General features: G+C 36.3%; 1 protein-coding gene across 5 annotated transcripts in view; it reads left to right on the top strand.

The window, feature by feature from the left end:
• The window catches only part of Tnpo1 (transportin 1), an 82,830-nt gene that overhangs the window by 35,760 nt on the left and 22,716 nt on the right, over positions 1 to 24,354 (top strand). For all 5 annotated transcript variants that reach the window (XM_005386080.2, XM_005386079.2, XM_013514849.1 and 2 more), the window contains exons 5-13: positions 1,249 to 1,355; positions 3,052 to 3,185; positions 8,635 to 8,716; positions 12,601 to 12,723; positions 14,021 to 14,139; positions 19,495 to 19,555; positions 19,979 to 20,147; positions 23,031 to 23,183; positions 23,890 to 24,115. In XM_005386080.2, coding sequence (XP_005386137.1) covers positions 1,249 to 1,355; positions 3,052 to 3,185; positions 8,635 to 8,716; positions 12,601 to 12,723; positions 14,021 to 14,139; positions 19,495 to 19,555; positions 19,979 to 20,147; positions 23,031 to 23,183; positions 23,890 to 24,115 — 1,174 coding nt within the window. The remainder of the gene's footprint in view (positions 1 to 1,248; positions 1,356 to 3,051; positions 3,186 to 8,634; positions 8,717 to 12,600; positions 12,724 to 14,020; positions 14,140 to 19,494; positions 19,556 to 19,978; positions 20,148 to 23,030; positions 23,184 to 23,889; positions 24,116 to 24,354) is intronic.

Below are 24,354 nucleotides of genomic sequence, written 5' to 3'. Positions count from 1 at the left end.
GTATAATGATTGTCAACAGTCTGTTAGTACCAGATTGTTAGATTGTTTCTAACTTGTATGTATAAAGTGTGGTTGTTTTAGTGTTTTGTGTGTTTTTAAGGCAGATCAGATCTTTCCCTCATTTCTTTTGTATTTTGACTTAAAGAATAAGTGGCAAAAAGGATTAGGTCTTAGTGTGTTTGAGTGTACTGGAGGACTGTTTTTAAAGGTTGAAAATACGAAGAAAGTTCATCCACACAGTGTGATTTGCTGTTCAGTAATTACTACTATTTATTAGATGATGGGCATTTTACATGTGTATCATGAAATTTTCAAGATAGGCCTTTGAAAAGAATACTTTTCATTTTTACAGATTAGTAATTACAGTTTAGAGTATATATAGCTTACCTAGTGTCAATTTATATCCTTATAGTAATAAAGTCTGTAATCAGTAGGAATATTACATTACTAGTAGTATATCTACGGAGGCAGAGGAAGTGGGTTTGCGTGATACACTGACTGACTATACAGTGTAGCGGCACCACACAGTTGAAATAATCTGGGCAGTCAGTATTGTGCCACCTAACTGCAGATACTCAAGATCAGCTTTCTGGCCTTTCATCCTTGAATCCAGTAAGCAGGAACTGTTGTAGGGGGTCTGTGGCTGTGTACATGACCACACGGAGCTAGACTGGTTGTTCTGGAGGGGTGCTCCTCTATTTCATTTTTCCTTTCCATTGCCCTTGGCTGTGATTGCAGATTAAGTCAGTTCTTATACTGTACATCTTTTATTTGAACCTAATACCTTATAGACTCATCACATCGCGATAAATGCTACTAAAAATATTTTAGTATGTTTTGTTTGTGCTCTTTTGTATGTAATGTTTCTAACAGTTAAATTTAATTAGCTATCTTTACTATGGTTGGAGAAAAACTAGTTGTAGTCTTTTGTACAGACACTAAGTAATTTTTTGGTCAAGGGTACTGGGAATCAAACTCAGGGCCTCACACTTGCCAGGCAGGTGCTGTGTCACTGAGCTATATCCCCAGCTGTCTAAGTAAATTTTTTTTAAGAAGCTTATAGAAGGTATAATGTTAGGAAACAGATCTAATTCATGCTGTGGTTTTTCCATAGATTATGGTGTGATAATATGGGAGCTGTTCATGTTCTTATTTAGTAGTATGGAAACCTGATGTTGATGTGGGTATTTCAAAGTGTATGTTGCTCACATGGCCAGCTTTTCTGAAAAATGTGTATTTGCTTTCAAGGTATTTTGATTACAACCATCGCCTCCAAGGGAGAATTGCAGAATTGGCCTGATCTCTTGCCAAAACTCTGTAGCCTGTTGGATTCTGAGGATTACAACACCTGTGAGGTAAGGATATTTGCTTCTTGTGATTTTTGTTTGTTTGTTTGTTTGTTTTTGTTTTATTTGTTTTGGGTTTTGTTTTTGTTGTAGGGGGCATTGGTTTTTTTGGTCATACTGTGTATTAACACTCTTTGGGAAAATCTTTCCTCTGAAACATACAGCTTTAAAAATAGAAGCCTAAAGTTACCTTTGTGTTTTATGGTTCTGGTCACTTGTGTTACTGTTAACTGTGCAGAATACTGCTGCTGATCAACTTGTAAGCAGGAAAATAAGTTGTTGAAGTATCTGGTAGATTGTATCTTACATACAATACCTCCAGATTATCCCTTTGGGTTAAAAAATAGTAGGGGAAAAGTTCCTGTTTAAATTGACTTGTTAAAAGATAGGATTTGTCACCAGCTACCCAATAAGTGGTTTATATGTAATTTTGTAATGTCCTTAATGACTTCTTTTTTGTTGTTCTTGGAGACAGCATCAGACTATGTAGTTCAGGCTGGCCTTGAACTCACTGTGCAGCCCAGGCTGGCCTTGCACTTTGAGTGTTCTTTCTGCCTCAGCCTCTTGAGTGCTGGGGTTATAGGTGTGTGCCATCACACCCAGTTTAATGAGTTCTTTATATGCCTCAGAAAGTGTCATGATGGTTAAATATACTTCTATGAAAATAGTTTTCCATTCGGGCTGGGGATTTAGCTCAGCGGCAAAGCGCCTGCCTGGCAAGCGCAAGGTCGTGAGTTCAGTTCCCGGTACCGGAGAAAAACCAAAAAAAAAAAAAAAGAAAATAGTTTTCCATTCGGTTTAGCATTAGTAAGAGAAAAATTTAACATTGACTTAAAATTGACAAAAAATTTTCAATAGTTAGATTTTTGGATAGATAATATTTTTTCTATCCTTGCCAACCAGAATATTCTCCAGTTCAGTGTTATTTAATGGAAAATTAAAATGTACCATTATATTTAAACTGAGAGTTTTAGATACTCAGTGTATAGTTTGTTTTGAAATTGAATAATTTTTTATGGATTTTATGTGAGCGAAGAACAGTAATGCATACAAATTAGTTGATATTCTTTGCTTTTAAATGTTTGGGTGCATTTGTTCTTATTGGTACATATTGGTAATACAGAATAATGAGATTCACTTTGGTATATCGATACATGATTATAACATTATTTTCATCTCTATTCCTTCCTTTTCCTTTTCCCCTCTAATCCTCTTCCCCATCTCTTAAGTCTGCTTTCTAGTTTTGTGTCATCTCTCAAATTTTTAAAATTTTTAGATTGCTTATGTAAAAGAAAACTGGGATATTTAACTAAGATTGGTTTATCTTAACGGGGTGGTCCCCATTGTTCTTAATAGCTGAATAATACTCCATTATGTATAGTGTAGTACATTTTCTTTATCCATTCATTTGTTGATGATCACCACTTGTTGTTTTTCTTTTAAGACAAAATGTCAATGGATAAGTTGGGTTTTTTTCCCCCTAAACTAAAACCTCACTATTAAAGTTTAATTGCAGTGTTGGCATTTTGCAATAAATAAGTGGATTTGGGGTTGCAATTTGGGCACGCCTCTCTAAAAGGTTCACCATCAGTGCCCCAAGGCTGTTTGCATTGCTTAGCCATTGTGAGTTGTGCTGGTGTAAACATGGGTATTAATGCATTAGTTTTTTAAAAATTTTAATAATTTTAATGTATGTCTTTTACAGGGAGCATTTGGTGCCCTTCAGAAAATATGTGAAGATTCTGCTGAGATTTTAGATAGCGATGTTTTAGATCGCCCTCTCAACATCATGATTCCCAAATTTTTACAGTTCTTCAAGCATAATAGCCCCAAAATAAGGTATTTATTTAGGTAGTGTTAATTTGTAAATGATACAAGCCTGACCACCCCCCTTCTTTGCATTATCCATTATTTTTGTGATTAGCAAAGAATAAAGGTGTTCCACAAAGGTGAACATACATAATTGAAGTTTACTGCTTTAATAACAAATCCCATAAAATGGTAACTCTTCCTATTTTTACTTTATCAAATTTTTATTAAATTTGGTATAGTTCTTTACCTTCAGAATGATTAATTGTATTCATAATAGCTGTATTCTTTATAAGTTCTTTTGTTGAAAGCTAAGATTAGTTGAGAATTAATATCCTCTTTCCCCTCATACTCTCTCCCATCTTAGTCCCAAAGCTGATCTCTTCTCTGCTTTTGTTCATCCTATGTTAAGTAAACTAATTGATTTTGTCTTTTTGAGAGAGGATTTTGCTACACAGTTCAGGCTGGCTTTGAACTCACTTTGTAGCCCAGGCTGGCCTTGAACTTGCAGCGATCCTTCTGCCTTAGCCTCCCAAGTGCTGGGATTATAGGTATGTGCCCTATGCCCAGCAAACTAATAGAATTTTGATGAAAATTTGTTCCCATTAGGTTATTAAAAATGTAAGAGTTTACCTCTAATTTATGGGGGGGTGCATTTTAAACTCAAGGTGGCAGAATTTTGTTAGTACACTGTGAAATCACATGGTGAGTCTAGTTGGCTAATAGGGAAGTTAACCTAATCTGCTTTGTTCATCTCTGAATCTCTGAATCCCTGCTTTGTAGAACAATTCCTGGCATAAAATTGTTAAAGTATTAACAATTACAGTATTAAATTAACCTTTGATTAAGTTTATTGTTACTGAGCCAGTGTAGTGGCGCATCCACTCAGGAGGCTGAGGCAGGAGGATCACTGCAAGTTTGAGGCCAGCCTGAATTGCAGAGCAAGACCCTGTCTCAAAAAGACCAAAAAAAAAAAAAAAAAAAGTTTACTGTTATCAGTCATCCTGTCAAGGTGTAATCATCATGATATCTTCATTTTATTTTTGTTTTGTTTTTGATACTGGGAATTGAACTCAGGACCTTGTGCTTGCCAGGCAGGTGCTGTGTCACTGAGCTATATTCCCAGCCCAGATAGCTTCATTTTAATACTTGAAGTGTGTGAGGCATTTCGTTATGTCACAAAATGTTTCATAGGCTACTGAACGTGTTTGTGTTTTGGATCTAGTTATGTAATTTTTTCTAATTTATTTCTATAGGAAGCATTCCTTTTTACTCAGTTGTATTTGTTGTTGTTTCTAGCTATCAGCATTTCATGCTTTTGGTGCAATTTTTATGATAATCAAATATCTTATGACTATTTTAATAGGGATTGTTACCTCACAGCAGTTACTCAGAAATCCAAGTGATGAACTTTAGTGCACAGGGTGAACTATTAGTTGGGCTTCAAAATTCTAAATTGTATTCCGGAGTTATGGTTTCAGCAGTGTCACAGAGGGTGAATATGAATCTATTTCTTAGTTAAATTCTGTTTACTTCTTACTCTTTTATGCATCTTAATTGTGTTCTACTCAGAGTGGAAACTGTAACTTTGTGGTAGTGTCATATGCATAAGTAGCGCATTTTCAAAATGAAACGCTACTCTGGCATAGCCAACTAGATGGAAGATTGCATTCTTAGGAATTCTCTTCCTGTTAACATTGTAATTAAGGTAATGTACAAACTTTGCATTACTTCTTAGGAATCTTACTTTTTCCTGACCAATTCTCAGATTTTAAAAGAAAACAAAAATCCGTAAAAACATGGTGGTATTGATACACTATAGTCAGACATTAATAAACATTATTTGATCATTAAATTTTGCTAGATAATCATTTGGTTAAAACTATAGGGAGTTAGCAATACAGAAATGTTTCCATCCACTGAGTGTTCCTTGTAACCCACTTGGCATTCTATTGTACTTCCATTAGCATCTTTTTAATGTATATTTGGGTGAATAACTATCTGTTGTATAGTTTATACACTAAACAATCACCTTTTTGTAAATCTGTTTGCATTACTCCACATTACTGTATCTTATTAATACAGTTTAACTGGTACTGTGCACCCTCTCTGTGGGGTAGAAGGGGGCTGGGAGTTGAATCCAGGGCCTTGGCACTGAGTTACATACTTAGCCCTTTTTTAAAAGTTTTTTTTTTTTTTTTTTAATTTTGAGACAGGGTTTCACTAAGTCTCCCAGGCTGGGCTTGAAGTTGCAGTCCTTCTACCTCAGCCTACCAGAGTGCTGGGATTTCAGGCATGTTCCACCATCCCCCATTTACTATACATTCTTAAAAATATTTTTCCTTCTCAAAGTAACTGTTGGATTTAGGAGCTATTGAGTCATTATTGTTTTACATCTGCATTCCAATTCATCCTTCTCTGCCCTTTCAAAATAATCTTACCTATTTGTTGTCTAAATTATATATATACCGGTTCATAGGATTATAAGTATGATTTCATATTACATGTGATCTAGTGTCTTTAGTATTATGTTGCTAAGATTTATCCATATTGTGTCACTATAGGTCATTTGTTTTGACTAATGGGTAATATGGCCTTACGTGACAGTTAGATACTTCATGTACTTTGCCCCTTATGGCCTTTGGGTGGCTTCTGGGGATGTGCTACTGTGAATAATGAATAGTGCTGCCAATTACAGACTTTCCTGAAGGGAGGGCACCAATTTATATTAGCAGGATTTAAAAGGCTGTAGTGACAGACCTGGTTAGTATTTTGTGTGTGTGTGTGTGTGGTCAGTATTATCATCACACATTTGAAGTGTTGCTAATCAACTGATGTAAAATAGTTCATTATTGTATTGATAGTGTACTTTCTGTCAGTAAGGAATACTGAATGTTGACTATCTTATGTTACTGCCTATATATGTTTTTTTGTTGTTGTATTTTGTCCTTTTATTTCTGTTGGGTTATTTGTATTCCAGTGCTTTATAGGAATTTTCCAGTTAAGATTTTTTTGATGTTTAAAAGCTTAATATATCTGGTATCTGATGAAAAATACAGATACTTTTTTTCTTTCTCTTTTATTTTGTTTTTTTCATTTTTATTTTTTGAGATATCATCCTTACTATGTTGCCTGGGTGATCTCCAACTCCTGTGCTAAAATGATCCTCATGCCTCAGCCTTCTGTGTAGCTGAGACTCTGGTCACTTACTGCAGTACCCAGGTATAGATAGGGATACCTTTAGTCTTTTCTAGTTTACTAACAATTTATTTCCTAGCACATTCATTAAAATAATCCCATTCACTGATTTAAAATCCCAGTTGTCAGATATAAAATTATATAGGTATGAAGTTATATGTAAAGTTATATAGGTATAAAGCTATATAGGTACAGGTCTGCTTTATGAACCCGCTGTTTTAGTCTAATGCTATTTAGTGAACATACCTTCTAACTGAATTATATTTTAGAGCAAAATTTTGAACTTTGAGACTTACAGCAAATCATAGTTATTGCAATAATGAATACTAGAATAAATGAAACAGCTGAATAGGTTAAACAGAGCTCAAACGATGAGAGTAAATTTTCCTTTTTTAAGAAATTGTTCCCTGAAATATCTCAGCTTGGAAGAAAACACTGATAGTGCTTCTGTTTATAATAAAGTAAATTTATATTCTATACCAGAATGGTATGAAAATAATAAGACCTATTGTTTCACAGTATATGAATTGGTCATTTGAAATACTTCTAATTTATTTGAAGAGGTTTTTCAAAGGAAAATGTTTAAAATGGCTAAGCAACATTTGTCCTAAAATATGCAGGTATTCCAGGATGAAAAATAAGAATTGAAATATTCTTCACTTTGTAAAATTTACTCTGAGATAACTTAATACCTCAAATGCTTGTAAATTTTTTTTTTCCCAATTTAGAACTATTATCGTCTAGAGAGAAGAGTATCAAGAAAAAGTTTATTTTGCAGGAAAAACAGTTATGTGTTACTAGATAGATCTGGTTCAGAAATTGTAGAACATGAATATGTACTAGAAATAATTTTTCTATTTTTATACTGTTTAATCAGGTAATCAGTATGCCATTTCCACTTTAGTTTTACATGCACAGATATCAGTAGGGTTTCAGATTTACATTTCTGGCCTAGAGTTACTACCCTTTGCTAGGAAGTAGTATTCAGAGCTTACAGTGTGGACAGTAAGCGCCTTTTTCATATTAACTCTAGAATTACAGAGTTTTATTAAAAATTTTGTTGAGATTTATATTGAAATTGTGTTGAGACTGTGGATTCAGTTAGGGGAAGTAGACATCTTTACACTATTAATAGCTAAAAAGTTTTCAGATTTTTCCTTTTAGCAATCTTGAATATTTTATTAAATGCATCCTAGGCACTTAGTCTTCTGTGATAGTGTCATAAAATGTTAGCTTTTTAAAAGCATTAAATAAGTTCTTTCTTAACTACCAGTCCCTAGAAAAACAAGTATGCTGTTTTCATCTATTATTATTTTAGATATTATCAGTAAATGTTTGTGTGCTTTGCCATTGCTCTTTGGGACATGGTGATTAAGACAGAAAGATTCTGTCAAGCTTATGTTCAGAAGAGCAGACAATATAATTGGAGGCAGTGATGAGTGTAATAGAGATACAGTAGGGGGAAACAGTCACTGACACGTGTTTTATATAGAGAGGTCTCTATAATGGTAATATTTGTGCCGAGTCTGGACTAAACTTAGTAGTAACTCTTTGGAAGATTGCAGTGAACCTGTTAAGACAAAGAATGGCAAGTAAAAGGGCACTGGAATTAGGAACAAACCTTTCAGATTAGCAAAACAAAAGAAGCCTTTATAGTGTAGTAGGAATTGAAGTTTTGTAATTGGGGAAGAGCCCTGATACAAAGGAATTGTCTGAGCTCTTGCTCAGCAAACCAACCCATGGAGCCAGATTCACCTCTTGATGTGCAAGCTTAAAAGGAAATGAAGACCCTATACAGGTGACTTGTGTGACCATGAAGCTTAAAATATTCACCATTTGGTCTTTTTACCTTTTTTTTTTTAAGGAAAAGTAGATGAGGTTTTTATTGGAGAAGTCTGAACAAGAGTGTGTAGTGATCTTAATCATGTGTGTCAAGAAGTTGAAGTGTTTGACAGTAGAATTTGGGAAAACAACTAGAGCATATTGCAGTAACCCTGGTAAAGGATTGAGTTTGGTACACCAGAACACACACCCTGTTTTGCATTTATCGTTTCAAAAGGAATATAGACCTATTATTTTTAAATCTGAAGTTAAATAAATTATTCCTCACCTAACCTCTTTAGAGCTGTCCACTCTTTAAAATTTGCATATATCCTTTCAGACATTTTCTCACCTGCTTAGAAATACTAATATTGCTCTGCAACTTACATGTTTTCACTTAATATATTATTCATAGGTTTCTATTAATGATAAACAGGTTCATTTTAAATTTTGGTCCCAGGTCTCATGCTGTGGCATGTGTCAATCAGTTTATCATCAGCAGGACTCAAGCCCTGATGATGCACATCGATTCTTTTATTGAGGTAAGATTTGTCACCAACCTCTGTTTTTGGAGCAGTTTTTTCTGTTACTAATTTTCTACTTACGATTTAACACTGACTGTGGAGTATTATGTATGTTTAATACCTTGATTGCTTTTAAATTGTTCTCAGTATACTGTTCAGCTGAGTGCTGCAGTGCACACTTGTAAACTCAGCACCAGAGGAGGGATTGAGAGGCAGAAGTATCACAAGTTCAAGTCCAGCCAAAGAAACTTAATGAGACCCTGTCCTAAAACAAAAATGGCCAGGCATGCACTTAAAAGTAGAGTACCTCTAGGTTTGAGATACATATATTATATATAATGTGTGTGTGTGATACATTCAAGTTTACATTGCATCTCCCAGCTCTTGTACAGTATTTGAAACATGAAAAATAGGTGAGATTGGGTAAAATTAAATCAGTAAAGAATCTGAAGACCAAAAAGACAGTACAGCTATATGCCTGGTGATGAGCTGCAGCAGACTACATCTGCTACAGCAGACTGAAGCCATAGACGGCATCTGAAGTGGTGGTCCTGGAGCTCCTCCGTGTGCAAGAGAGTGTACTACTTATGTTTGTGCAGATGCACGCTGATGTTTGTCCAGTGCTGAAATTGCCTGAGGATGCGTTGCTCGGATCTTAGCCCCATAGTTAAGCAATGCATGACTGTATCTGTTATTTCTGTTGGTTCCCAGCATAAAGTCAAAGGTGTCAAGAAAGAAATTGACCCTTACATCTCATCAGGCATCTGTGATGACACTTTGGATGTTTTGATAAAAGCAGGAGACAGCAAGAGCATAGGTGCTGGCTGTGAGCCCTAAGCAGTGTCGTCCCTTTTCCAAACGTCTATTGTCTGATAAGAGCAGCTGAAAGGATTATTACAATTCCTTAAACACTTCCACTTTTATTTTCATTGAGTGAAATTTTATTAAATACTCCCATTTCTTTTCACCTGTTTTTAATCCTTTAGAGGTCAGACTAATGGTAATACTGTTGGGAAATTACAAGAAGGGGGGATTCTGTTATTTCATTTTTCGAGAGTCACTTACATTGACCCAACACTTTCTGAGCTTTTTTGCAATGGGATGTCACTGTGTTGCCCATATTGGTTTCTAACTCTCTAAAGTCAAGTGATCCTTTTGCCTCAGTCCCCCCACTACTCCTGGCTCTTCCCGAGTGTTTTTATCAATAGACTTTTAGAGTATTAGCATAAAGATCACTAACCATTTACAAGTTAAAACCAAAATATGTCTTAAATGTTTTATTGAGTGTTATGAATCAGGCATTGTGTTTCATGCTAGGGATGCAGAATATTTTTTGCTAAGAGGTGTTTTGAGTCTACTTTGGAGTGGAAGTGACATAGTATACTGAGTCATACTAGAGGTCTTAAGACTGATGGGTTTGAATTCCAGCTCGGTTTTGTAGCTGTGTCACTTGGGGCACCTTACTTAGCAGGTATTTTCTATTACGTCATCTGTAAAGTGAGACTAATAATTGACCTACCTTCTTGGAGTATTACAAAGCTGGCTGCTATAAGTAAATTGAAACAATGACTGCCACAAAGTAAGCTCCTTATATTAGCTCTAATACTTAGAATTGTAGTTTCTGTTGTCATTATAGTAGTATCTTAGTATTCTTTCACACCTTAATAATGGAAACAGTGACAGACATACTAGCGTCTTAGAAGAAAATACAATAAATTCTCTCTGGAAGTAAAAGTTCCTCGGGACTATATTCAGCAAGTGGGACAAAAACATTTCCCAACATGTTAAAGTATTTTGCATTACAGACATTCCTCATTTAACAACCCACCTATTTAATGACTGTTCAGACTTAGGACTCGCCTCTCCAACCCTTTTTTTGTACACTTCTGAACACCTTGTTTATAGAGCCTCAATAGTTTTGGGGTTTTTTTTGTACAGTACGCCTTGTTTATACAGTACTGTAATTTTTGCTGATTGTACTTACTGTACAGCACTGTAGTTTTATGTTATACAGTACAATGCTACGTGTAAGAGTTCTGCAGATAAAAGCAAAGTTATTAAGTTGGAGTTTCCTTTGACCATTTCCTTCTGAATATTTTTTTTTCTCTCTGTTTTTTTTTTTTTTTTTGGTACCGGGAATCAAACTCATGACCTCAGGCTTGCTAAGCAAGCGCTTATGTGGCTGAGCTATATCCCCAGCCCCCCTTCTTCTGAATATTGTAATGTATGTCCTGTAAATGATTCCATATTTAGAGACTGGTTCATTTAACAACTTAGCCACAGGATGGTAGCTTGGTCATTAAGCAAGGAATGTCTGTATTGATAAATGCCATATTAATACTTCTTTGCTACTTGATAATCCCTACAAATTTTTATCTGTTCTCCATCCTGCAAGAGCAGTAGGTAAATGGGGGCTGGGGTTGCTAGCACATGGTAGGTCTAAGTAAATAAATGGACTCATTATTTTAATTACCAGTGTACCACCAAGGGCTGATGTCATGATTGCTAACTCTAACAGAAAATTGAGGAAAAATGTATTGGTTACCAATACATGGCTGTAACATGTAGTTTGGCAAACCTGCGTATGAGGGATGTGAATGAAGCAAAAGCAATGCCTGTTGAAAAACGTGTTGTCCTTTGGTCATATAAAATGCATCTTGTTAAAGAGAAACCTACAATTTTAATAATGTCAGAGAAAAAAGACTTATGGAAGTCAAAGTTTTAAAAAATCCTATAGTAGTACTTCACACACTGCCATTTTTAATCCTTAAACTTCTTTGTCTTTTTTAGAATAGGTTTCAGAATTTTTTTAAAGAGATATTTATTTCAGCTCCTGAAAATGTATTGGAATATACTGGACTTGATTTTTTTTAAAGCTTATTTTTTAAAACTTATTTTTTGCTTTCATTGTGCTTGCATGTATGTACATGTAAAATAAAGTAAAGCTTTATGAGTGAGATGAGGTGTGTGCTGTTTTTGGTTTTTACATCCCCTGTTGCCACCTCAAGAAATTACCTACTCTTGCCGTAGAAGCTTGTTAGTATACAGTACCAAAGTGAGTGTGGACTTAAGATTCCATGAAAGCCAAATTTAGCTCTTCTGTTGACTGGCAGCTAGCAAGATAATTAAACTACTAACTTACATTCCCTTACCTATAAAATCAAATAGTAACAGCTTGGAATTGTGAAAATGCAATAAAATGGTCTTTTGTCCTTTAAGACATTCTTTTTTAACTTACAGAGGAATTTGTAGTTATACTTACTACTGGTATAATTTTGTCAGTAGTTGACTTGGTAAGAAGCAGCAGTTCAGGCTTATGGTGTTACTACTGCTGGTGGGTGAGCTGAATGAATGCTCCCATGTCCTAAGGTTTTAAATGCTTACAAACTAAAAATTATTTCAAAATGTAACTTACTGTCTGAAAGAATGGCATTTCAGCTTTATCAGAATCAGTCTTTAGTAATTATTCCAAATTTAGCTGTCTTATGATATATAAGGTAGATTTTTTTGGGGGGGGGGTACCCAGAATCAAACTCAGGATCTTGAGCTTGCCAGGCAGACATTTGCACCACTGAGCTATATCCCTGTCCCTTTTTTTTCCCCCAGTGCTGGGGATTGAACCCAGGGTCTTTGCACTGAGCTGCATCCCTACTCTTTCCATTATTTTGAGACATTGTTTCACCAACTACCCTAGTCTGAGCTCAGACTTGCAATCCTGTTTTCTCAGTTTTCTCAGGAACTGAAGTATAGGCATGTACTGACAAATTCAGTGTCTTTTTATATTTTATCATCAAAGGATTTCTTCAGATATCACTGGGTTGTAAATTACTTGTGATTGTGTATAAACCTTTCTAATGTTTTGAAATTTTTAAACTAGAAAAAATGTGTTTCTCGTACAATAGAATCTCTTTGCCTTGGCTGGTGATGAAGAACCAGAGGTACGGAAAAACGTGTGCCGGGCACTTGTGATGTTGCTTGAAGTTCGAATGGATCGCCTGCTTCCTCACATGCATAATATAGTTGAGGTAACGCAAGCCATTTAAATGTTCTTCTTTACCTTAACCCCAAGAACAGTATCAGGCACAAAATATGTAGTGTAAAACTATAGTTCTGATTTATATGACACATTGGAGGGGGTTATAATTGTCTTAAAAACCTAAATTGATGATTTTTTTTCTTTATGAGATTTAAGATTATAGCAGGAAACTGTTTAAAGGAGTAGAAAACTCTAAGGAGCAGGTAAATTTTAATTGTGATAGCGAGGGAATACTTAGATTATTGTATTTAAGAAAAACACGTTACACTGCATGATCATTCAGCTTTGGGAAATTAATACTCTTGGGTCTTTGAATTTTGAATTAATGTTAAGAATTTGCTTTGTATCCATGGATAAAATTCATCTGACCAATTCTAATTTAGGGAAATGATGAGATTACTGGGTAGAAAAGACATTGATCCATTATAGTTTTAGCAAACCATCTAGATTTTAAGGGGTTTTCTTTCAGCCTGTATGCAATTACATTGATTGTGTTAGAAAGTATATTGATCACAGTTAAACCATATTTAGAGGAAGAGAATATATAAAATATTATTGCAATAAAATTATTGTTTTGGCACTGCTCAGTAATACTGTAGTCATACTGTACCATATTGCTGAGCATGGTTGTATATGCGTATTATATTGTTTTGCAAATGCTTTACGCTATCCAGCCCTCACCCTTTACTTACAAAGTTCCACATTTTGTGGAGAGGGAATTTAAGATGTGCAGCAGCTTCTCAAACATTGGGAGAAACAGTTGTAGGGATAAGGATTTGTAGTGGTATAATGATGTAAATATTTTCTCTTACAAGCCTAGTCTGTGAAAAATCAAGTGAGATGGGTTGACAGTTTAAGGAAGGAGATTGGAATTGATCAAAGTTTAAGCATTTTGACATTTCCTGGGTCACAGCTGAAAAACCTGATTTATAATGTTTTAGCTCTGTACAGTATTCAGAAATACTTAGTAGTGTAACAGTAGGACGTGGTAGTAATAGCTGTGCTGCCGTATTTTGTTGTGTGCAGTATTTTAGTCTGGGAGATCATGAAGTACGCCTTCACAGAAGTAAACAGTACGTGTAGTGGACAGACAGTTTCACTGGGCAACATTCTAAATTTACTTGCATTTTAGAGTCACCTGGGAAGTTTTTTTTTTAAGCCCAAAAGCCTGTATTGAAAATGATGGTAAAATGCAGTGCCAAAACACGATACTGATAGAGGATTGAGTTTATATTAATCGTATGGTTTAAACTGATTAATAATAATATTAAGGGTTCTGTTTGCAGTACATGCTGCAGAGGACCCAAGACCAGGATGAAAACGTGGCTCTGGAAGCCTGTGAATTTTGGCTCACTTTGGCTGAGCAACCAATATGCAAAGATGTGCTTGTGAGGCATCTTCCTAAGTAAGTGTCCTGCCTGTACATACCGCATTCTTGTTAAACTTAAGTCCTTAACAGTTGCTCCGTGTATTTGTATTTTTGTACAGTTCATCTTAATTTGAGCAGTCTCCATAATGGCATTTTGTTGCCATGTCTGACGTATGTCACTTCACATCATGCTCTCAAGTTGTAGCCATTTACCTACAAATGCCCGAAGTTTATCTTTATGTCGGAGTAGTGCTCCATTGTGTAGGCATGCACATTTTCCTTCTCCATTTGTGGATGGACATGTTTGCTGTTTCCAAGATCTAGCTATTACAGGTTGTGCTATAAACATGAGTAAGCATGTGTCGCTGTAATATAGACAAATAAAGAATAAAATAGAAGGTACAGTAGATAAAATAGGAAGTAGGGAGAAGTTCAGATAATTCCCCAATGGTAATTTGTTTCATTTATACTACTAGTTTCTTGTTGTGTTTTTTTTTTCCCAGTACCGGGAATCAAACTCAGTACCCCACGCTTGCCAGGCAGGCACTGTGCCGCTGAGCTAAATCCCCAGCCCCAGTACTACTAGTTTCTTGTTGAAAAGAAAGTTCTGTGCTGTTATGTTTCTTCTCTGTAAGAATATCTTTTGTCTCTGTCTTATGTTCAGATTAACTACTTTAAAAATAATGATAGTGTGTTAACCATTAGTATTCTCTAATATTTTGTTAGGAAATTTTGGGTTTTTTATGAAAATAAAATATTTTCTACCAAATCCCATATATTCCGAGTGTTTGGAGAAGAATCAGATTTGATAATGTATAATGCACTTAACACACTCATGACAGGGCCATAATTTATACGTCTTGCCACCAGTCAGCTCTGAACCACCAGTAGCTCAAGCTAGTGGGATCAGGTTAACGTAGAACCTCAATTGTAGTTATGACTTTAAATTCTTGATTATACTGTGATGTTCATTAAAAGTTGCTATGCGTTGTGTGCTTTCTTCCATGTTGTTATTAGTTTTTTGGGTGTTTTTCCTATTTTTTTTTCTAGCTCTTTTATTTATTCTTCATTAAACTTCAAATTTATCTTGTCTAAGTCCAGGCATGTTAGTACACACCTGTACTCCTGGCGCTTGGGAGGCTGAGACAGGAGGATCACTACGCGTTTGAGAACAGCCTGGGCTACACAGTTTAAGGCCAGCCTAAACTACCGAGCAAGACCTTGTCACAGAAAAAGAAAATTATCTAGCTTTAATTCCTGTTTTTTCATTTGACTCAGTAAATTCATGGACAGTGTCTTAATGTAAAGTGACATAGTTCCTGCTAATTTTTTTTTTTTTTTTCTAAGAACATAATGTTTTTCTATTTGTTCATGTCTCTTGGGGGCTCTTCCATAGCAATTTAAAGTTTCTTTCAGTCTTTCAGTCTTACGTATATCACATAGAGTGTGTTCCTAGGTGTATTATCTTTCTGATGCTGCTGAAATAGTCTTTTCTAAAATGTTTTCTGGTTATTGTCTCACAGCTATTGATTTTGTTCTTACTGCTTGAAACAGTTTTTTGTTTTTAGCATTTCTTTCAAGTATGCCATAAAAACGTCTGTTTCTGTTTCAAAATGTTTTATCCAGAAAGGAATTTGAGTGGGGCTGGGAATGGAGTGTTGTGTGTAACAGGCACAAGACCCTGAGGTGGGTCCCCAGCACTGCCCCCAAAATGGGAAAGAACAGGGTCTGGGGGTGAGCACCGTGGCACATGCATGTGCTTCAGGTGTTCTGCAAGGTGAGGTAGAGGTGTCCATGTCTGAGATGGTCCACGTAATGCAGCGAGCAGCTGACTCAGTGAAAAGGGGCTGGGAATGTAGCTTAGTGTGAAGGCCTTGGATTCAAGTCCCTGTACCACCAAAAGAAAAAAAAAGGAGTTTGAGTGTTATAAAATACCTTTTCATTATCACTGATGGAACTGAAAGTGTTCTAGTTTGAGGACCACTTCTGGTGATTTATATTTTTTCCCAAAATTACTCTGTTGCTGATTTTCAGATTTATTTGCAGAGAATGGAGAACTGAGAAAGTAATTACATAAGAATTTTCCCATTTACTTTTTATTTATGATTACTTCCTAGGAATTCTTTATTTGGAATATATGTACTTTTCCCACCTTGATTGAACTAGACATGAATATATCAACTTTTTATTGTAATAACAATTCAAGTTAACGGGATTCACGGTGATTCTGTGTTATTAGTCTTTAAAACTTTGGTGTCTGTATGCTATTCCAACATGGTGGATGTACCACACATACAGTTATCTACATATTAATCACTTTCGACAATCTGTGCACACTGTGTGTATGTTTACTCTTTTGCTGAGTATACAGTATAGGTTGTCTCACTTATTTTTGTTTGTTTTGAGTTCTTGGGGATTAAACTCAGGGCTTCGTGTGTGCTAGGCAAGCACTCTACCGCTTAGCTACATCCCCAACCCTTACTTTATTTTGAGATAGAGTCTCCCAGGCTAGCCTCAGATTTGGTGATCCTCCTTTCCTCAGCCTCGCAAGTAACTGGAGTTGTAAGAGTGCACGTCATATCCAGCTATTTCTTTTTTATCGTAAGTAATTCTTTTTGTCCATAAATGATGTTTTCTTTCCACTGGAATTCCTGAGAGTTATTTTTACTGAAGTTAAAGTATATGGACATTTTAAAAGTTCTGTATAAATGTTCTAAATTACATTCTAGGAAATGTATACCTGATTTAGTATTTGTAGGGTTATACTTTTTTCCAGACTATTATGGTATCTAGATATTCTCATTTGCATGTATTCCACTGAGTCCTTCATCTTTTCTCATTACATCACCTACATATTCTTTTAGTCAGTCTAGAACTTATTTGGGGGTAAAATGCAAGGTGATGTGCTAAATGGATTTTTCTTTCTTTGTAGGAAATGCATGTGTTACTCTCATCTGCAATTTAGGGTACCGTTTCATAGGGTCATATAATTCTAAAAAGTCATAAATTTATTTATTTGTTTAGTCTTTTTTTTTTTCTGTCTTTTTTTTATTTTTCTCCGGTACCGGGAACCGAACTCATGACCTTGTGCTTGCCAGGCAGGCGCTTTGCCGCTGAGCTAAATCCCCAGCCCCTATTTAGTCTTTCTTGGAGACAGGGTCTTGCTATGCAGTTTAGGGTGGCCTTGAGCTCACTTTGGAGCCCAGGCTGGTCTCGAACTCGCAACGATCCTCCTGCCTCAGCCTCCCAAGTGCTGGGATTACAGGCGTGCGCCACGATACCTGGCTATAAATATTTTTATTAAACTAATGATGTAGGGGGCGGGCGGTTTACCTCTGGCACAGCGCCTGCCTGGGAAGCTCAAGGTCATGAGTTCGATTCCCAGTACCAGGAACCCCCCCCCCAAAAAAAAACAAGCAATTAAACTAGTGATTTAATGAAAGACTAACCTATAACATTAAGAGATATTTATAATGTGAGACTGTAACTACATACTTGGATTACATAATCCAAACAATTTTTAAACAAGTAGGTATTTGGTAACAGGCTGCTGTGCTGGTCAGTACAGATGTTAAACAGTACAAGGCAATCGTTATTGAGGGTGGTTTGTCTACCTTGATATATGGGGAGGTTTTTCTATGTCCCCAGCTGAGAGGGTTCATACGTAACAGAACTGTATAATGAGTAAATTCTCGTTTGTTTGTTTGGGGTGTTATTTTTGTTCATAGTGCTATGTTGATTTTGTTTTTATTTTTGAGAAAACAAAAACTTGCTGTGTGGCCCAGGATGACTTTGGGCTTGGGATCCTCCCACCTCATGTCCTAGGTAGCAAGAATCATACACATGTACCACCACACCCACTGGCTGCCATTCTTACATATAAAACAGTGCTCTTTTTAGATGATGCATTGGCAGACTGGCAGAATATCAATATCCATGTGATGCGGAGAGGTAAAGAAAAATGATGAAGGAACTTTTTCCTGGCCCTTTTAATAAGATACTTGCTTGGTTTGAGCAACACATGTTTGCTTAGGGGTTAAAATTGTAAATGAAGTCTCTTTTCAATTCTTAGCACTGATGTAACAAGGACATTAAATTTTAATCGTATTTATTTCTAGGTTAGATAGTCTTTTTCAGCCAGTATCACACTGTTCTTGATGATTGGACATTTAATAATATATTTTGTTATCAGGTAGAACTCCTGCACCACTGCCACCCTCCATCTGCCCCCTTTAGTCTGGATTTTTTCCCTCTTTTGCTACTTTAACCAGGCTGTTGGGTACTACTGGGGAAAGTTACATTGCTGGGGAATTACTGGCTGGAGACATTCTGGGGTCATCAATTTCAGATGGATGCTTTATACCATCTGGCATTCCTTGTTTCAGGTTGGCTTTTATCTGCCAGCTGAGCAACTGTGTCAAACTTTCTGTCGGTCTTGTACAGTTCTTTGAGTACTTCTGTTTTATAGAGAAAACGGATGGCCCTTTCATCTTCTGTGTGTGTGTGTGTGTGTGTGTGTGTGTGTGTGTGTGTGTGTGTGTGTGTGTGCTGGGACTTGAACTCAGGTTCTCACGATTGCCAGGCAGGTGCTGTGCCACTGAGCTAAATCCTTGGCCCCAACCCTGTCGTCACGCCTCAAAATTTACAGATAGGTTACTATGTGAGTTGTCTTCTTCCTAACCAGAGATATAAGTAATACAGTGTTTTTTCTTACCCAGGAACCTCAGTCCATCAAATGGGCATTATTTCAACTTTACCCTGTTGCCCCTTCTTCAAATGACATTTAACTTGCTGCAGTTTCCTTTCCTCTTAAAAAAAAAGTCACAGGGTAAATGAGCTCATTGCTCTTCACTTTTCTAACACATCTTGTTAATTCTTCACTGTCTTACGGTCTGACATCTGTCCTTAACATTCCTCTAGTTCGTTCACAAAGATCATTAATGATTTATCTGTCAGTGATCTAAATAGATCTGGTTTTCCTGAAAAATGCCTAAAGCTTATGAAATACGTTTGTATATGTTATAAATCCTGTTCTCTTAATGCTAACTGCAATGTTCAACTACTATTTGTTTCAGAATTTACAACTCCCGGCTTCCTCCCTATTAGTCTCCCTTAGTAAGGGCAGACATAGCTGTGAATATGCTCTACAACAATGTTTCTAGTAGTTGTCTCATTAGGTTTTTTTTTTTTGAGAGACTAGGAAATGTAACGCCTTTTTTTTTGGGTACTGGGATTCAAACTCAGTACCCCGGGCTTGCCAGGCAGGCACTTGTGCCGCTAAGCCATATCCCCAGCCCTGTCTCATTAGTTTTATTAGTATACACAGGGTTGTTAAAACTGAATTCTGTGGAAGTCTTTGAAACTTCGTTTCACAAATTGATTTCTTTATAGGTTGATTCCTGTGTTAGTGAATGGAATGAAGTACTCAGATATAGATATTATCCTGCTTAAGGTAAGGAACCCTTTGTGGTGCATAGGGAATGTGGTTTTTATGTTAGTAAATCTTTACATTTGACCAGTAGAACATTTTTGTAGATTCAGCTTTGTGTAAATAGGCTTCCTGTTACATACAGAAGGCTATAAAAATGCAAGGAGAGAGCAAACATAATGAATTTAGAGTTTATTTGAAATTACATTTCATAAATATGCTAATCTGAATCTGATTCAGCTACACTTAAGATTGTATGAGCTAATACAATATAATGCACCTGAAAGGACCTCACACCCTAACACGTGTTATATCCTATTTTCTTCCTTCCACAAGGGAGTAGTTTTTAGTCAGGAAGTATGCTTCAAAGTGTGCACAATACCATCTTTGGAAGCTCTGTCTTCCTTATACATATATTGTTTAAAAAATTTCCTTTAAAAAAAACAGGGTGATGTTGAAGAGGATGAAACAATTCCTGATAGTGAACAGGATATAAGGCCACGTTTTCATCGATCAAGGACAGTGGCTCAGCAGCATGATGAAGATGGAATTGAAGAGGAAGATGATGATGATGATGAAATTGATGACGATGATACAATATCGGACTGGAATCTAAGTAAGTCAGAGAGGGAAAATCACTGGATTAAACCATACAACTCATCCGTTGAAGTGTAGGCATTAGGAGGTTTCATTATACTCTTGGAGCTATCCAGTCATTGGTACAGTCAGTTTTAGGACATATTTTATTACCCTCTAAAAGAAATCCACCCCCATTTTCCCCCAACCCAAGATAACTACAACTCTGTATTCTGTGTCTTATGTATTTGACTTTCTAGGTATTTCATATAAAATTGTATATAAATGGAATGGTCTTTTAAGAGTGTCTTCTTTCACAGTCTTAGGGTTTTCTGGGTTCATCCTTTTTAGTTGTGTTTTGTTTTGTTTTGTTCTGTTTGAGACATGGTCTTCTGTAGCCCTTGAACTTGCAACAGTCTTCCTGCCTCAGCCTCCCACATGCTGGGATTACAGGTGTGACCCACCATGCCTGGTGGTTCATCCATATTTTAACATATATAAATACCTTTTTTTTTTTTTTTTTTTTTGGTCTTTTTGAGATAAGGTCTCACTATGCAGTTCCAGCTGGCCTTCAGCTCGCTTTGCAGCCCAGGTTAGTCTCAAACTCGCAGTGATCCTCCTGCCTCAGCCTCCCAAGTGCTGGGATTACAGGCATGCGCCACCATGCCCAGTAGTACTTTATAACAGCAGAGTTTTTGTTCCCCTCATCAATTGATGGGTGTTTGTGTTATTTCTCTTTTTAGGCTCTTGTGATTTTCATCTAGAAAATTTTGTGTAGGCACATACTTCCCATTCTCTCGGATGTATACCTGGGAATAAGATTGCAGAATTAATTTAAATGGCTATGCTGTTTTACCTTGTCACCAGCAATGTCTTGAGTTTTTTCTCCTCTAATACTTGTTACTAAATCTCTTCCATGAGAGCCATTGTAGTGAATGTGAAGGGATAGCATTGTGATTTTGGTTTGCCTTTCACTGAGGGCCTGCTGAGACTGAGATTGTGTGTTGATAGAATAAAATCCAAACATAGCCATGCTTCCTGTTTTCCTAACCTAAGTTTTTATGTGTGCTAATTTGCATGAGAATTGACTAGTTATTAGATAATTCTAAAATAGTAGAAATTGCTGTATTCAAAACTTGTAAAGTATGCCTTTTTAAAAAACATGCATCAGCCGGACATGGTGGCGTACGCCTGTAATCCCAGAATTTGGGAGGCTGAGGTGGGAGGATCATTGCAAGTTCGAGACCAGCCTGGGCTCCAAAGTGAGCTCAAGGCCACCCTGAACTGCATAGTGAGACCCTGAATAAGAAAGACAAAAAAAAAAAAAAAAAAAAAACCCATAAAAATTAAAAAACACACGTTGCCTGTGGCACTGCCCTGACCCGCACCGTGACTGGGGCACTGCCCTGACCCGCACTCTGACTGGAGCGGAGCTGTGCTTCTTTGCATTGTTTCTGCTTGCTCATTGGCTGTTAAAAGTTTACTGCGTAGTTCAGAATTTACCAGCCTTAGCACTGTTGCCATTTTGGGCCAAATAATGTTATTCTTATGGTCCCTGTCCTATACATTATAGGATATTGAACAGCGTCCCTGTCTTCTACGCAAAATGCCAATGGTGGACACAACAGATGTCCCTGAAGAAACAAAAGCACCTCCAGTAAAGAATGCCCACTTTTTGTTAGCTCAGCATGTTCTAATAATGGTTAAAGTGGTTAGGGACATACATCACCCTGGAGTGTGTTTTTGTGTTTTTAGATAATGTTAATTCTTACTCTGTTGCTTATTTAGTGTTACGCCTGACATTTTATTTAGAGTGGCTAATATGCTTAACACTAGACCATGCACTTTACATTTAATCCTTACATTTACATTTAATCCTTCTAGCACCTTAAGTAGGTAAGGAAGTGGCAAAAAGAATCTTGCCCAAAGTTAGTGGAGCTAGTAGTGTCCTTCAGTAGGACAGTTCAAGATCTTCACTACAGTCACAAATTATTTTGTTGTACGTAGCTGTCAGGATGAGAGGGCAGACTAGACTGGGACTATAATATGGCTAACTCTTCAAAAACAGTAGTGTACAATGATGGGGGAAGGAAATACCTCTTCATATCCCACACATCTTTATATCCTTCCAGAAGCCTTCCTTTGTATTAAAAAACATATCTATGTCTTTTTAAAGAAATAAAATTGGATTCTATGTACTTTGCTACTGCTTTTCTGTGTATCATATACCTCATTCTGTGTGAGTACAAATTTTCTTCTGTTGCTATACTATTTAGTTGATGGGTAAGGTGTTAACCTCAGACCATTGTTGAAGCTTTTTAAAGTATTGTACCTTTGACTAATAATTTCTGATTAACTATTTGCTATACCTAGTTCACATTGGAAAAAATTTAGTACTTTATATTTTTATTTTTGTTGTTGTTGGCTAGATTGTTATGTAAGTGAAATTTGAGTTGACTTATAGTCCCATAGTTAATCTTTGTCTATAGAGAATATTTTCTAGCATATCTTTTGCTTAATGTGCTATTGGTAACTTTTGTTCCAATTTATGTGCCTGTTCTCCAGCTAAGTAATTACATACTTAATTCTAAATGACATACCACAAAGTAGAATTATTAAGTGTGTGTATACTGCCAGGATTAATGGTGGTGGTGATGTTACGAAAACACTAAATCCTCTGTAGACAAAAGAATTCTAGTTTGCCTAATCCTAGGTATACAGAACAGAATGTCTTCATGATGTAATTTGTTATTTCTTTGTTATAGAAATGTATCCTTTCTAATGGAATTTTTCACATGACTCCCTCCTATTTAATAGATATCCCCTTATAGCTATAAAGCATTATACATACAATACTTTTTAAATACACAATTAAAAGATAATTGAGGTTAATGTAACATTTTAAAATTAAATATTTCCTTAGGAAAATGTTCTGCTGCTGCCCTAGACGTTCTTGCAAATGTTTATCGTGATGAGCTACTGCCACATATTTTGCCCCTTTTGAAAGAATTACTTTTCCATCATGAATGGGTTGTTAAGGAATCAGGCATCTTGGTTTTAGGAGCAATTGCTGAAGGTAAGTCCAGTGTGAGTTGCAAAGTCCTCAATAGGTGCTCATAAGACTAGGCTGTGTTAAGCAGTTGTTACTCTGTAAGCCAAGAGTTTTTGAAATCCATGCAGCGTTGCTGTCTCATAGTACCAGTGTGGGATAGACACTACTGCGTCCTTATTAACCCTAAAGGGATGACTGAGTACAAGCAGTATCTTATAGTCATTTTTTACTTCAAAGTAGTTTAATTGTTAAACAGTCATAGATTTATTTATAGTCTCAGCCAGATATTTCACAAATGTTTTTCTTAGAGGGAACAGAATCCAAGGACTAATATCTGAAGCACCTTCATTACTGGAAAAATAGCTTTATGCCTTGTGTAGATTTAGGAATCATAGTGCATCATCAGAGTGTCATAACAAACCTATCTACAAGAAATTGAAACATTTTGCAGGCATTTCTAAGGCCATTGTTTTTGTAGCAAAGGTAAAAAGTAGTCCTAACACTACTGTAAGATATTTGTGAGTAGCTGGTGCTAATTTCAGTTATTTTGTAAAATCATTTTGGTACAGGATGTCATATAGCAGTGAAAATACACTGATTATATGTGTGTGTGTGTGTGTGTGTGTGTGTGTGTGTATGTTACTTAAATATATATTACTTCCTTATTCAAATAAAATGATTTTGTTTTAACTAAGTTCAGCACTTTTTGAATGACTTTTGCTGGTTCTAGGTTGCATGCAGGGTATGATTCCATACCTGCCTGAGCTCATTCCTCACCTTATTCAGTGCCTCTCTGATAAAAAGGCTCTTGTGCGTTCCATAACGTGCTGGACTCTTAGTCGATATGCACACTGGGTAGTCAGCCAGCCACCGGACACTTACCTAAAGCCATTAATGACAGAGTTGCTAAAGCGTATCCTGGATAGCAACAAGAGAGTACAAGAAGCTGCCTGCAGGTGGGTCACATTCTTAACAGTGTTTATTGTGAGAATTGGTAATTAGTGAGAGACTAATTGTCAGCCTTGTGATAGAATGTTTATATTAAACTGTTAGCAGAGTATTTTATAGCAAAAAAATAGAAGCTATATATATAAATTTAGTTTTCTTTTTTTTTTTTTTTTTTTTGGTTTTTCTCCGGTACCGGGAACCGAACTCACGACCTTGCGCTTGCCAGGCAGGCGCTTTGCCGCTGAGC

The sequence above is a fragment of the Chinchilla lanigera genome, unplaced genomic scaffold (genome assembly GCF_000276665.1).
Source record: "Chinchilla lanigera isolate Chin_1 unplaced genomic scaffold, ChiLan1.0 scaffold00024, whole genome shotgun sequence".
NCBI classification, from domain to species: Eukaryota; Metazoa; Chordata; class Mammalia; order Rodentia; family Chinchillidae; genus Chinchilla; species Chinchilla lanigera.
Note: the sequence above shows the minus strand (reverse complement) of the source record. Positions and strands in the feature narration are given on the sequence as shown.